The 14,976-nt window shown below is 38.2% G+C and overlaps 1 protein-coding gene across 4 annotated transcripts in view; it reads right to left on the bottom strand.

The window, feature by feature from the left end:
- Positions 1–14,395, bottom strand: part of KIF27 (kinesin family member 27) — a 100,995-nt gene extending 86,600 nt beyond the window's left edge. The window contains exons 1-2 of one of the 4 annotated variants that reach the window (XM_058565532.1): positions 14,277–14,395; positions 10,971–13,863 (exon numbers count right to left, since the gene is read on the bottom strand). In XM_058565532.1, coding sequence (XP_058421515.1) covers positions 10,971–11,268 — 298 coding nt within the window. In that variant the 5' untranslated portion in view covers positions 11,269–13,863; positions 14,277–14,395. The other 3 variants (XM_058565533.1, XM_058565531.1, XM_058565534.1) reach the window with 3 other exon arrangements.
- Between the last annotated feature and the right edge of the window lie 581 nt (positions 14,396–14,976).

Genomic DNA, 14,976 nt, shown 5'->3' with positions numbered 1-14,976 from the left:
GACATATCACTTATAAATATATATGCACCCAACATAGGAGCACCAATGTACATAAAACAACTATTAACAAACCTAAAAGGAGAAATCAACAACAACACAATAATAGTAGGGGATCTTAACACCCCACTTACAGCAATGGATAGATCATCCAGACAAAAAGTTAATAAAGAAATATTAGACTTAAATGAAAAACTGGACGAGATGGACCTAGTAGACATATACAGAGCACTACACCCAAAAACAGCTGACTACACATTCTTCTCAAGCGCGCATGGAACATTCTCTAGGATAGACCATATGTTGGGAAACAAAGCAAGCCTCAATAAATTTAAAAGGATTGAAATCATAACAAGCATCTTTTCAGACCATAAGGCTATGAAACTGGAAATGAACCAGGAAAAAAAAACTGGGAAAGTGACAAAAATGTGGAGATTAAACAACATGCTACTGAACAACCAATGGATCATTGATGAAATTAAAGGAGAAATCAAAAACTATCTGGAAACAAACGAAAATGATAACATGCCATATCAAACCATATGGGACGCAGCAAAAGCGGTCCTGAGAGGGAAACTCATAGCGATACAAGCCCACCTTAACAAACAAGAAAAAGCCCTAATAGGCAACCTTAAATTACACCTAACAGAACTAGAAAAAGAAGAACAAACAAAGCCCAAAGCCAGCAGAAGGAGAGAAATAATAAAAATCAGAGCAGAAATAAATGATATTGAGACCAAAAAAACAGTAGAAAGGATTAATGAAACAAAGAGTTGGTTCTTCGAGAAGATAAACAAAATAGACAAACCCTTAGCCAGGCTAACTAAGAAAAAAAGAGAAAAGGTTCAAGTAAATAAAATTAGAAATGAAAGAGGAGAAATTACAACGGATACCATGGAAATACAGAGGATTATAAGAGAATACTATGAGAAATTATATGCCAACAAATTGGACAATCTAGAAGAAATGGATAAATTCTTAGACTTATACAACCTCCCAAAATTGAACCAAGAAGAAATGGAGAATCTGAATAGACCAATCACAAGTAAAGAGATTGAAATAGTAATCAAAAACCTCCCAAAAAATAAAAGTCCAGGACCAGATGGCTTCTCCAGTGAATTTTACCAAACATTCAAAGAAGATTTAATACCCATCCTCCTCAAACTATTCCAAAAAATAGAGGAAGATGGAACACTTCCTGAATCATTCTACGAGGCCAACATCACCCTGATACCGAAACCAGACAAAGACAATACAAAGAAAGAAAATTACAGGCCAATATCGCTGATGAACATTGATGCAAAAATCCTCAACAAAATATTGGCAAACCGAATACAACAATATATTAAAAAGATCATACACCATGATCAAGTGGGATTTATACCAGAGACGCAGGGATGGTTCAACATCCGCAAATCAATCAACGTGATACATCACATCAACAAAACAAAGAATAAAAACCACATGATCATCTCAATAGACGCAGAGAAGGCATTTGACAAGATACAACATCCATTTATGATAAAAACTCTCAATAAATTGGGAATAGAAGGAAAGTACCTCAACATAATAAAGGCCATATATGACAAACCCACAGCTAACATCATACTCAACAGGGAAAGACTGAAAGCCATTCCTCTGAGAACAGGAACGAGGCAGGGCTGCCCACTCTCACCACTCCTGTTCAACATAGTGCTGGAGGTTTTGGCCAGAGCAATTAGGCAAGAAAAAGGAATAAAAGGAATCCAAATAGGTAACGAAGAAGTGAAACTCTCACTATTTGCAGATGACATGATTGTATATATAGAAAACCCTAAAGAATCTGTTGGAAAACTGTTAGAAACAATCAACAACTACAGCAAAGTTGCAGGGTACAAAATCAATCTACAAAAATCAGTTGCATTTCTATATGCTAATAATGAACTAACAGAAAGAGAGCTCAAAAAGATAATACCATTTACAATTGCACCAAAAAGAATAAAATACCTAGGAATAAATCTTACCAAGGAGGTGAAGGACCTATACAATGAGAACTACAAGACATTATTGAGGGAAATCTACGATGACATAAAGAAATGGAAAGATATCCCATGCACGTGGATTGGAAGAATAAACATAGTTAAAATGTCTATTTTACCTAAAGCAATCTACAGATTCAATGCAATCCCAATCAGAATCCCAATGACATTCTTCACAGAAATAGAAAAAAGAATACTAAAATTTATATGGGGCAACAAAAGACCCCGAATAGCTAAAGAAATCCTAAAGAAAAAGAACAAAGCAGGAGGCATCACAATTCCTGACTTCAAAACATACTACAAAGCAATAGTAATCAAAACAGCATGGTACTGGTACAAAAACAGACACACAGATCAATGGAACAGAATTGAAAGCCCAGAAATAAAACCACACATATACGGACAGCTAATTTTCGACAAAGGTGCTAAGGACATGCAATGGAGAAAGGAAAGTCTCTTCAATAAATGGTGTTGGGAAAACTGGACATCCACATGCAAAAGAATGAAAGTGGACCATGTGCTATCGCCATACACAAAAATTAACTCAAAATGGATCAAAGACCTGAAGGTGAGACCTGAAACTATAAAACTCATAGAAGAAAATATAGGCAACACACTATTTGACATTGGGTTTAAAGGAATCTTTTCGGATGACATGCCTACCCAGACTAGGGAAACTAAAGAAAAAATAAACAAGTGGGACTTTATCAGACTAAAGAGCTTTTATAAGACAAATGAAATCAGAATCAAGATGAACAAACAACCAACCAGCTGGGAGAGAATATTTGCAAAACATACATCTGACAAGGGGTTGATCTCCATAATATATAAAGAACTCACACAATTGAACAACAAAAAAACAAACAACCCGATCAAAAAATGGGCAGAGGAAATGAACAGACACTTCTCCAAGGAAGATATACAGATGGCCAATAGGCACATGAAAAGATGCTCAACATCACTAATCATCAGGGAAATGCAAATCAAAACAACACTAAGATACCACCTCACGCCCGTTAGAATGGCTATAATCACCAAGACAAAAAACAACAAATGTTGGAGAGGATGTGGAGAAACAGGAACCCTCATACACAGCTGGTGGGAATGCAAATTGGTGCAGCCTCTATGGAAAACGGTATGGAGATTCCTCAAAGAATTAAAAATAGAGATGCCCTATGATCCAGCCATCCCACTACTGGGAATCTATCCAACGCACCTGAAATCAACAATCCAAAGAGGCTTATGCACCCCTATGTTCATTGCAGCATTATTCACCATAGCCAAGAAGTGGAAGCAACCTAAGTGTCCCTCGACTGACGATTGGATTAAGAAAATGTGGTATATATATACAATGGAATACTACTCAGCCATAAAAAAAGACAAAATCGTCCCATTTGCAACAACATGGATGGGCCTGGAGCGTATTATGTTAAGTGAAATAAGCCAGAAAGAGAAAGACAAACACTGTATGATCTCACTCATATGTGGAATATAAACCAACACATGGACAGAGAAAACTGGACTGTGGTTACCCGGGAAGTGGGGGTGGGGGGTGGGGGGTGGGCACAAGGGGTGAAGGGAGTCATATATGGGGTGAAGGACAAACAAAAATGTACAACCCAAAATCTCACAATGTTAGAAACCATTAAAATATCAATAAAAATGTAAAAAAAAAAAAAAAAAAAAAATTGAAAGTTAGCTAGACATAGATGGTATTTAATACCACAAGGCTGGACAAGATCAAGGGGAAAAAAATAGAGTCAGAAGAGAAGAGCACCAAAGACTGAGGCCTGGGCACTTCATCATTTATTAGTTCACTTATAAGGAACCAGCAAGAGAGTCTGAGGAGCAGCCAGTTAAGTAGGAAGAAAACCGAGAACACGGTGGCCTGGAAACCAAGCGGAGAACGTGTATCTAATTTGCTGAAAGGCTAGAACAATGAGAAATGAGAAGTGACCACGGAATTTAGTAAAGGGAAGGTCATTTAAGACATCTTGACAAACGCAGTTTCAATGGTAGTGAAGGTGAAAGTCTGAACAGAGTGGGTTTAAGAAAGACTGGGAGAAGAAATGACACAGCGAGGCACAAATGACACCTTCAGGGTTCTGCTGCAAAGAGAAGTGGGATAGTAGATGGCAGGGGAAGTGGGTAAAGAAAAGGTTATTAATTATTTTAAGATTCAGTAAAAGTTGATTTATCCAGCATTCTCTCAATTATTAACACTAAAATACTATTAAAAAATCACATCATTGTAATTGATGAAAATTACGTTCACAATGATCTGATCACTATTTATGATTATTCACTATTTAAAATACCATCTGGGGCTGGCCCGGTGGCGCAAGCAGTTGGGTGCACGCACTCTGCTTCGGCAGCCCAGGGTTCGTGGGTTCGGATCCTGGGCACACACCGATGCACCGTTTGTCATGCCATGCTGTGGCGGCATCCCATATAAAGTAGAGGAAGATGGGCATGGATGTTAGCTCAGGGCCAATCTTCCTCCACAAAAAAGAGGAGGGTCGGCACTGGATGTTAGCTCAGGGCTGATCTTCCTCACAAAAAATAAATTAATTAATAAAAATAAAAATAAAATAAAATAAAATAAATACCATCTGAGCAAAGATTTTTAAATTTGATAATGTGCTCTTTCCTCAAGGTGAGCAAATTGGTCCTCTAAACCACTATGAGAATGTAAAGTGGTATAGCCTTTTTGGAGAACCATTAGTATCAATAATATCAAAAGTTTAAATGTGATCACCCTTTGACTCAGATATAGTCCTAAAGAAATACATATGCGCATAGCCAAAGATGTTGTATAAGGATCAATAAAGATTGCTTGTAATTGTGAAAAAATTCCAAATAATCTAATAAATCTATTAGTAGGAGAATGAATAGTTAACAATGGTATACCATGCACCTACTGTTAAACAGATGTCTAAGATCTGTGAAGTAAAAAAAGCAATTGCAGAGCAAATCTCGTTTGGGTAAAAGAAAACATACATATCTATGTAAAGAATACTTCTGAAAAAGTACACAAAAACAATGGTTACCTCTGCAGAGTCAGAATAGGGAGAGAAAAAGAAAGAAAAACTTTTACTTTTATCTTATAGTCGTACTATTTGAATTTTTACCATTAGAAATAATTTTGAAAGATACATGTATTCTAAAAATAAAGTTAAAATTTTAAATGTAGATAGCTTAAAAATAAACTAAATATATGTATAGAATTGGAGGAAGCATAAAGCAAAGCAGCTTACAATCAAATGACAAGACAATCAGCAAAACTAAATGATATTTATATAACAGTTTAAGGTAAAAATAAAAGATTTAATAAGAAAATATACTATTGAAAGCCCCAGGAATGCAACTGCACTAAAATTCTCTCCTTAGATCATGTATTACGGTCTGGGTAGACTCCCAATCACTGGAATTCAACTCACTTTCTCTGGGTGGGGTAGATAGGTGCAGGTAGCTTGAGGGTGGAAAGGCATAAGAAAGGGACAGGGGAACAAGCCAGAGTCCAAAGGCAACAGAAGACACGTGTGCAGAAGAGAGGTAAAGAAAGGCCAGTTCTGCTCCCGGCTAGACTTCAGTCCAGGAACGAGGAAGGGAACATCACTACACCTCTTCCCTCCATCACTTCCAGAACCCAGAACACAGATCAGCACAATAACATTATGAATGAACAGAAATGCATACGAAGGACTCAGATACTTGAACACCAGTGTTCATTATTATTCACGATAGCCGAAAGGGGGAAACAAGTGTCTATCAACAGACAAATGGATAAACAAAATGTGACACATACATACAATGGAATATTATTCAGGCATAAAAAGGAATGAAGTTCTGATACAGGCTACAACATGGAGGATACCCTTGGAAACATTATGCTAAGTGAAAAAAGCCCAACACAGGAGGATAAATAATGTATGATTCCACTTCTATGAAATATCTAGAAGAGGCAAATTCACTGTGAAAGAAAGTAAATTAGAGGTTACCAGGGGATGGAGGGAGGAAAGTTATTGTTTAATGGGTACAAATTTTCTATTTGGGGTGATGAAAAATTTTGGAAACAGTGGTGATGGCTGCAAAACACTGTGAATGTACTTAATGTCACAGAATTATACTCTTAAAAATGGTTAAAATGGGAGCCGGCCCCATGGCTTAGCGGTTAAGTGTGCACGCTCCGCTACTGGCGGCCCGGGTTCGGATCCCGGGCGCGCACCGACGCACTGCTTCTCCAGCCATGCTCAGCCCGCGTCCCACATATGGCTACTAGCAGGATGTGCAATTATGACATACAACTATCTACTGGGGCTTTGGGGGAAAAGAAAAGGAGGAGGATTGGCAATAGATGTTAGCTCAGAGCCGGTCTTCCTCAGCAAAAAGAAGAGGATTAGCATGGATGTTAGCTCAGGGCTGATCTTCTTTACACACACACACACAAAAAAGAAAAATGGTTAAAATGGCAAATTTTATTTTTTTACTTATTTATTTACCCACAATTTAAAAACAGTAAAAAAAAACGTACAAGATAAAATTTAAAATAAGTGAAAGAATAAATGGGGACTTAAGGTTAAAAAATTTTCTGTAGGTCAATTTAGAAACCTGCTTATCAGGCCAGCCCCGTGGCTTAGCGGTTAAGTGCGCGCGCTCCGCTGCTGGCGGCCCGGGTTCGGATCCCGGGTGTGCACCGATGCACCGCTTCTCCGGCCATGCTGAGGCCGCGTCCCACATACAGCAACTATAAGGATGTGCAACTATGACATACAACTATCTACTGCGGCTTTGGGGGAAAAAATAAATTAATTTAAAAAAAAAATTAAAAAAAAAAAAGAAACCTGCTTATCATTTTTAGTATTGTTCCATGGAAAATATATTCCAAGCCACAAAAAGTTGGCTTACAAATGAACCTTAAAAACAACTTGCTTCTGGGGCCAGCCCAGTGGTCTAGTGGTTAAGTTCAGTGTGCTCTGTTTCGGCAGCCCGGGTTCGGTTCCTGGGCACAGACCTACACCACTCATCAGTGGCCATGCTGTGGCAGTGACCCACATACAATATAGAGGAAGACTGGCAACAGATGTTAGCTCAGGGCGAATCTTCCTCAGCAAAAAAAACAAAAAAAAACCAAACTTGCTTCCAAGTTGAAGATTCCCAATGTTTAGATTTTGGCAACAAACATCCTGAAAATCTGAACTTCTATTAACTTGGGCTGCCTTTCACCTAATTTAAGATGTAAGACTGCCATCATGTGGCAAGTAAAAGGAAGCTGTAGGTTTTTCAAATACAAGGGAAAAAGTGAAGACTCCCTTCTGAGAGCTTCCAGGCAGTAGCCAATAGTACTATCTATAAATATACAGTATACATATGCATTCTAGATGAGCCAGAATATAAGGCTGATCAGAAATAGCTCATTCATTTCCCACTTCAACAGATAACAAAGCACAATAATTCAAAAGACATCAAAAACTTGAATTTCAAATAATATTTATAATAAAGCTTCAAATCTCAGTAACCTAAATATCACATTTTCAATATTACGCTTATACTCCTGAACTAGACTACTTCAGAGAGAGAACTGTATCATTTAGCTATTATACACTATTTAAAGAGTACACAAATAAAAGTTTTCAAAGATTAAGCCTGATTAAGTCAGTAAATCCAAGGTTCTGAAAAGCAGGGAAAATGAATATTAGTACAAATAAGCATCATATAGAAAATAAGAGATTTTCACTCTGCCATAGTGCCTAGCATGGTAGCCTAGACACTACAAATGCTCAATAAAATTTTAATGGGGGAAAAAACAACATTATTTGCATAGTCAATAATCAAACAGCAGATGACTAACCCAGAATTGGTGTCCTACAGAGATAGCATGAGAAACTGAAAATGCTCACTAATTTCACTAACACACCAAGAAATGTAACTTCAAACAACAGAGTACAATTTTTCACCTATAAGATGGCAAAAAATATATATTTGGGATTTATAATATCCAGTAAGTGGCAAGGATATGAGCAAATGGCTTTCATATATTGGTGATGGAAAGATAAACTGGCACAGCCTTTTTGGAGGGTAACTTGTCAGTATCTATCCACATTTTAAACGTGCATACCCTTTGACTCAACAAATCCACTTCTAGGAATCTATTCTACAGAAATACTAACACATGGGTGCAAAGTTAAATGTACAAAGATATACACTGCAACTTTTTTATAATAGCAAAAATCAGAAACAACCTAAACATCCATTAATACTGGAATGGATGAACTATGATCCATTCAAACTATGGAATATTACAGAGCCAAAAAATATGAGGCGAAATTCTATAACCCAAATGGGAAGAAATGAAATGACATTTTATATTGTTAAGTGCAAAAAGAAAGTTACAGAACCACAAGTATAATATCTCATTAAACAAACAAAAACAACAAAAACTACATGTGTATTTGTAATATGCCTAGAAAAATGTCTAGAGGACTCTAGAATAGTATACATCAAACCGTTATTCCGTGAGGATGAAAGGAGCTTTAATTTAATTTAATTTCTTAAGCATCACTTGCAATTCTTTTTACAACGAACATTAATTTTTTTAAAAAACTAGGGGAAAAAATATCAAAAACTGTTCCTAGTGGTGGTCTATTACTTCTGGTACTAAGTATTTTAGAGCAGTTAAAATATTTTAGGACAATAGATAACTTTAATAATGTTTTCCTTTAAAGAATTAAAACTGTATTCATGGCCTCTTAATAAAAAACAATAGAGCTATAATTAAGTTACCAAGCTCTGAACATTTATAACTCCTATTAGTACAAAGCACATAGTGAGTCTTAAAAGATTATAAAACATTTGCCAATCAAAAACAAAAAAAGCACTACAATCCTCAAGAAAAACCACAACTCATAGTCAAAAACTGAATTTTTTTAAATTGTGAGACCCTAAAATAATCTAGTATCTTTAATCTCCTAATAGTGTATAATAGTGATTCTAAAAAATGGGGAATGGGAGATATTGGGCACTTACGGCCCTTCCCTGTAATCTTTGGAACGAGGTCTTCCTCAAACCACAGAGGCACCCTCCAACCCTCCCCGCCCCCAATCCCTGCATATAATGAGAGATGTTTCCGAAAGTCATAGATTCTATATTTGAGAAGTGTGCAAGTAGAAAACATACTGAGTCATTATAGAGAATACTAATGATAATTTTAGACAATGATACATATACACAACATTCAAAAGTTTGCTTTTAGCAAAAAATACCAATACAGTAAACAAGCTCAACAGAGGACTTGGCTTTCAGTGGCAGCTCTGTCACTAGCCACCTAAGTGAACAAGCCCTTCATCACTCTACAGCTGGAGCTCCTCACTTAAGGATGAAGAGAAATGATTTTCAAGGTTCCTTCCGGCTCTAAAAGAAATCTTCTGAAAACACCAATTTGTAAAGGTACATGCACCCCTGTGTTCATTGCAGCGTTATTCACAATAGCCAAGACTTGGAAGCAACCTAAGTGCTCATCAAGGGACGAATGGCTAAAGAAGCTGTGGTATATATACACAATGGAATACTACTCAGCCATAAGAAACGATGAAATCCAGCCATTTGTGACAACATGGATGGACATTGAGGGTATAATGCAAAGTGAAATAAGTCAGAGGGAGAAGGTCAAATACCGTATGATTTCCTTCATTAAGTAGTAGATAATAACAACAATAAACAAACACATAGGGACAGAGATTGGATTGGTGGTTACCAGAGGGGAAGGGGGGAGGGAGGAGGGTGAAAGGGATAATTCGGTACATGTGTGTGGTGATGGGTTGTAATTAGTATTTTGGTGGTGAACATGATGTAATCTACGCAGAAATAGAAGTACAATGATGTACACCTGAAATTTTTACAATGTCATAAACCAATGTTACTGCAATAAACAAAAAATTAAAAAAAAAAAAAAGAAAAGAAATCTTCTGATTCTACCTTTTCCAAACTAAAATTACAAGCAGAAGAAATTATATCCTAAAATATTCAGTATTTTAAACAGAAATCTGTAAATATATGTGAAGTGATGGATGTGTTAACTAGATGAGAGGAATTCTTTCACAATGGATACACTTATCAAATCATCACGATGTACACTTTAAATATCTTACAACTGTATTTGTCAATTATACCTCAATAAAGCTAAAACAAAAAATAGAAATCCGGCTAGAAATTTTTTAAAAAGACACTTTAAACTACATAATAAATTTCTCCCCCTGCCTCTAAGTCCTGGTTGTGGGACTCTTAATATTTACAAGTGGACTATTAAAAGATGCAAAATCTGATCATGTTAACTCATTTCTCTCTATTTTAAATTCTGTTCAAAATGACAAAGCACTGCCAGAGGCGTGGGTGGGGGAAGTGGGTGAAGGTGGTCAAAAGATGAAAACTTCCAGTTATCAGATAAATAAGTTGTGGGGATGTGATGTACAGCATGGTGACTGTAGTTAACAATGTTGTATTATATACTTGAAAGTTGCTATAAAAGAATAGATCTTAAAAGTTCTCATCACAAGAAAAAAAAATTTTGTAACTATGTGAGGTGATGGATGTTAATTAAACTTACCGGGGTGATCATTTTGCAATACATACATATATCAAATCATTATGTTGTACAACTTGGACTAATACAACGTTATTAGTCAATTATATCTCAATAAAACTGAAAAAGAGGCAAAGGGCTGAACACTAAACACTCAAACTTCTTTCCTCAAGCAAACATAATCATAAATTAAACTGTTTAATAAAACTTCAATATTTAAAAACAAATCTTTCAAAGATGATGATCTTAGGAATACATCTGATTATCTTATTCATTACTTCATTCAGTCACTTTGCTGAGCACCCGTGTGTCAGGTACTGTCACATTTTAGCTTCTTTCTAGTGTCTCAAATAAGTCAAAGAGTATGAGAATCTTACCAACATGGCCTCCTCCAATGGTGTACGTCTTCCCAGATCCAGTTTGTCCATAGGCAAAAACGGTTGCATTATAGCCCTCAATGAGTGACAACACCAGTGGCTTTATACACATATTATAAACTTCATCTTGAGTGGAATTTTTGCCAAAAACAAAATCAAAAGTAAAGACTCTATCTCTCCCAATGATAATCTGCTGAGTGTTTGGAATAACTCTCACACAAGCTTGATGATTATGCAGAACTTCTTTGTACAGCAGAGGTCTAATTCTTACAGCAACTTTTACTGGTATTTCTTCCATGGCAGCTTAGATTTTACTAAATAGATTTTCTACTTAACATTCAGTATTTAGTGTGAGAAACATCCATTTTACGTAAGACCTGGACTCCTGTGTAACAAACAAAAACAAAATTTAATTACTGACTCCTCTATCCTAATAATCTAAACACCTTCTAAAGCAAAGTCAATTAGAGCAGGTTTTGTTCCAACATAAGATAGCTACAAAGAGTAAATCCGTCTTGTAAAAGTACACTTATAATTTATAGATGAAATGATATTATGTCTGGATTTGCTGCAAAATAATCTAGGAGGCGGGGGCCATGAGCTGGCAAATGATGAAGATAAGTGATAAGTACATGAGATTCCATTGTGGCATTCATTCTATAGTGGTAATACTTTCCCCAGCTTATTCATCTAAATATTGAATAATTGGGGAGTTAGCAAATTAAGAAGGGGGGGCTGGCCCCGTAGCCTAGTGGTTAAGTTCGGCATGCTCTGCTTCGGCAGCCCAGGTTCGGTTCTCAGGCGTGGACCTAGACCACTCGTCAGCGGCCATGCTGTGGTGGCGATCCACATACAAAATAGAGAAAGATTGGCACAGATGTTAGCTCAGGGGGTATCTTCCTCAGGAAAAACAAAAAAACACTTCAAAAAAAAAAGAAAAAAGGATTTGTACTTAGAATATATAAAGAACTATTACAACTCAGTAGTACAAAGACAACCCAATTTAAAAATGAGCAAAGCATCTGAAAAGACAGTTCTTCAAAGAAGATATAAAAATGGCCAATAAGCACATGCAAAGATGCTTAACATCATTAGCCATCAGGGAAACGCAATAAAACCACGAGTTACCACTTCACTCCCACTAACACAGCTATAATCAAAAAGACAGATCATAGTTAGTGTTGGCAAGAATGTAGAGAATACAGAACCTTCATACACTCCTGATGGGAATGTAAAATGATGCAACCACTTTGGAAAACAGTCTGGCAGTTTCTCAAGAAATTAAACAGAGAGTTATCATCTGACCCAACAACTCCACTCAGGTATATACCCAAGAGAAATGAAAACACATGTTCGCGTAAAAATTTGTACACGAATGTTCGTAGGATAAAGCTTACACCATATAAAAGCTAAAAACGAATGTAACAAGTAATTTATAGTAATTTTTAAGTGCAGATGATGAAAAATAATCAGTTTGGGGTGGGGCTGGGTCTTTGGAGAAGACAAGTCTTGAACACTATGATTAAGTAATCTATAGACCAATGGACCAAAATAACATTTTCAGCACTACCTGCTATGGAAATGTTAATGAAGACATATTTAACATTCACTAGACTTTAAAAAACTCTGCAGCAGCACGCTGCATTTATAATTTTGTGAGTGGAGAGTCTGAAAAGGATCACAATAACAAAAAACATTTATATCACTCTACAAAGAGCCCATGAGAGTAAAAAAAAAATATCAGCTCTCTTGAGCTGTAAAATCCCAAAACAGAGTCAACAAACTATTTTTAGTGGCAAAACAAAGAAATGCACCTAACCTTGGCAGTTTAATCACTGTAGTGAAATTCTGCACTGAAAAAACAAACACTCATATGTATGGCAAATCTTTTCTTGGATCCTAAAGCACTCTACAATCATACCGCACCGGTAACTTTTCCAAAGAAACTACAGAGATGCTGTAAGAGCTGCTTCTTCCAAACGTCTCTGAATACCTACATATTAAGTTTTTATCAGACTAGTTTCTTTCTTTTTCTTATGCCATCACATTAAAACAAAAGTCAGGGTCTATGTTAAATCTAATTACTTCCAACGAAACTCCTGATAAAAGGTGCCAAATGTAACTGGGATATTTTCACTTTCTTGTTTTTATAAAAAAAAAATGAACTGGGATATTTTCACTTTCTTGTTTTTTATAATAGGAATATCTATAAACAATTTGGCTACAAAGGCAATCGAAATTCACCTATTTTAATCATTAAACAATAAGGGCCCATAAATATATGGCTTGCAAAACATTAATATACAAGAATTTAAGTTTAAAAAAATTCATAGCACTTATACTTCAGATTCTCATCAATTACAGTCATCAGAAGCCTGTGTATCACGTCACCAAGAAATGTAAAGAAAGGCGAAATCTGATTGGCTGGTAATATTTAGGTATACTCAACGGAGTTTTGAAATATGAGCAAAGGCAACAGAAATATTTCATCAGTGATGCCATGTCACCCATCAGAAAGAAGCGTCTCCAAATACCGTTGCCATCCTGTGCCCTTGGTTTTTCAAAAGTAGTGGTTGTCTAAAAATTGTGGTTTGTTAATAATATTTTCGTAAGAAATTTCCCAGCAAATGGATAGTGGATTGCATAAGGAGCTCAGAAAAGGCCCCAAACGCATAAAGAAGTAGAGAAGATAGGAATTAAAGAATAAAGACGGTAAGTAAACAAATATTTAAAAACTCGGAAGGGGCGAAGTGTTATTTAAAAGGTGTTTCAAAGAAAGAATTTGGGCACACTTTCTTTCTCAATTATCACCTGCCTCTGAGGGAGAGGCTTTCAGACTCCTACAGCGCTTAGAATGCAGCCAAGTTTCAACATCCGCAATGGAAAAGGAGGCCTGCCACAAAACGAAACCTCCGCTGAGGGTGGGCCTTCCCATCCCCGTTCAGCCCCCGCAGATGGAAGCACGAACACGAGAAATACACAGGACCCGGCCCAGTGGCCGCCGGCCCAGCGTTCCCGCGCGTCCCTAGTCCTGCGGCCCTTCTACCTCAAAGGAGACCCAACTTCCGCCGGCCGCTCGCCCGGGGTCCCAGCACCCACCCCAGAACCCCTCGGACGCCCTCCTCGGCCTCGCTGGCGCCCCAGGTGCCCCCAAGTCCACGCCGCGGCGGCCCCCGACTCCCCGGCCGACGCGCCCTCCTCCCAACGGCTGGAAGGGGGCGCGGGCGCAGCCGGCGGGAGGGCAGGAAAGCACCGCCCCGCACCCGGCCCCGCCAGCCCGGCCAAGCCCGCCGGCCATCCACTGACTGGCTCGAGAAAGCCCCGGCGTCCGGCGGCGAGCGCAGCGCAGTACTCCTCAGCTTCGCGCCGCCGCCGCCGCCGCCCGCGCCTTTTGTTGTCTCGGGTTCTCCGGGCAACTCGCGAAGCCCGCCGCTGACGCGCAGCCCCCGCCCCGCCCCGCCCCGCCCCGCCCCCGCCCCGCCCCCGCCCCGCCGCGGAGGAGCCGAGCGCCGGCAGCCCGGAGGTCCTCCCCCAAGCCTGGTTACAAAACCGTCGCCCGGGGACCCCTATCGGAGTGCTGAGCCGAAGTTAAATCCCTACGGGTTTGTAAAATGAATGTGAGAAAGATTCACAACGCGTTTTATTATTTTACCTACCAATTCAGTTTTTTTTTTAAGTTCGAATAACATAAAATGAACCGTTTTAAAGTGTACAATTCAGTGGCGTTTTAGGCATTCACAGTGTTGTGCAACCATCACCTCTCTCTGGTTCCAAAACATTTTCATCACGTGGAAAGGAAATCCCTGTACCAGTTAGCAGTCACTCCCATTCCCAGCTCCCCCAGCTCCTGGCAACCACTAATTTGCTTTCTGTCCGTATGGATTTACCTGTTCTGGGCATTTTGTATTCATGGAATCATACAATCTGGCCTTTTGTGTCTGTCATTTTTTTGCTAAACCATGTTTTCTAGGTTCACCCATGTTGTAGCATGTATCAGTACTTTTTA

The sequence above is a fragment of the Diceros bicornis genome, chromosome 22 (assembly GCF_020826845.1).
Source record: "Diceros bicornis minor isolate mBicDic1 chromosome 22, mDicBic1.mat.cur, whole genome shotgun sequence".
Taxonomy (NCBI): domain Eukaryota; kingdom Metazoa; phylum Chordata; class Mammalia; order Perissodactyla; family Rhinocerotidae; genus Diceros; species Diceros bicornis.
Note: the sequence above shows the minus strand (reverse complement) of the source record. Positions and strands in the feature narration are given on the sequence as shown.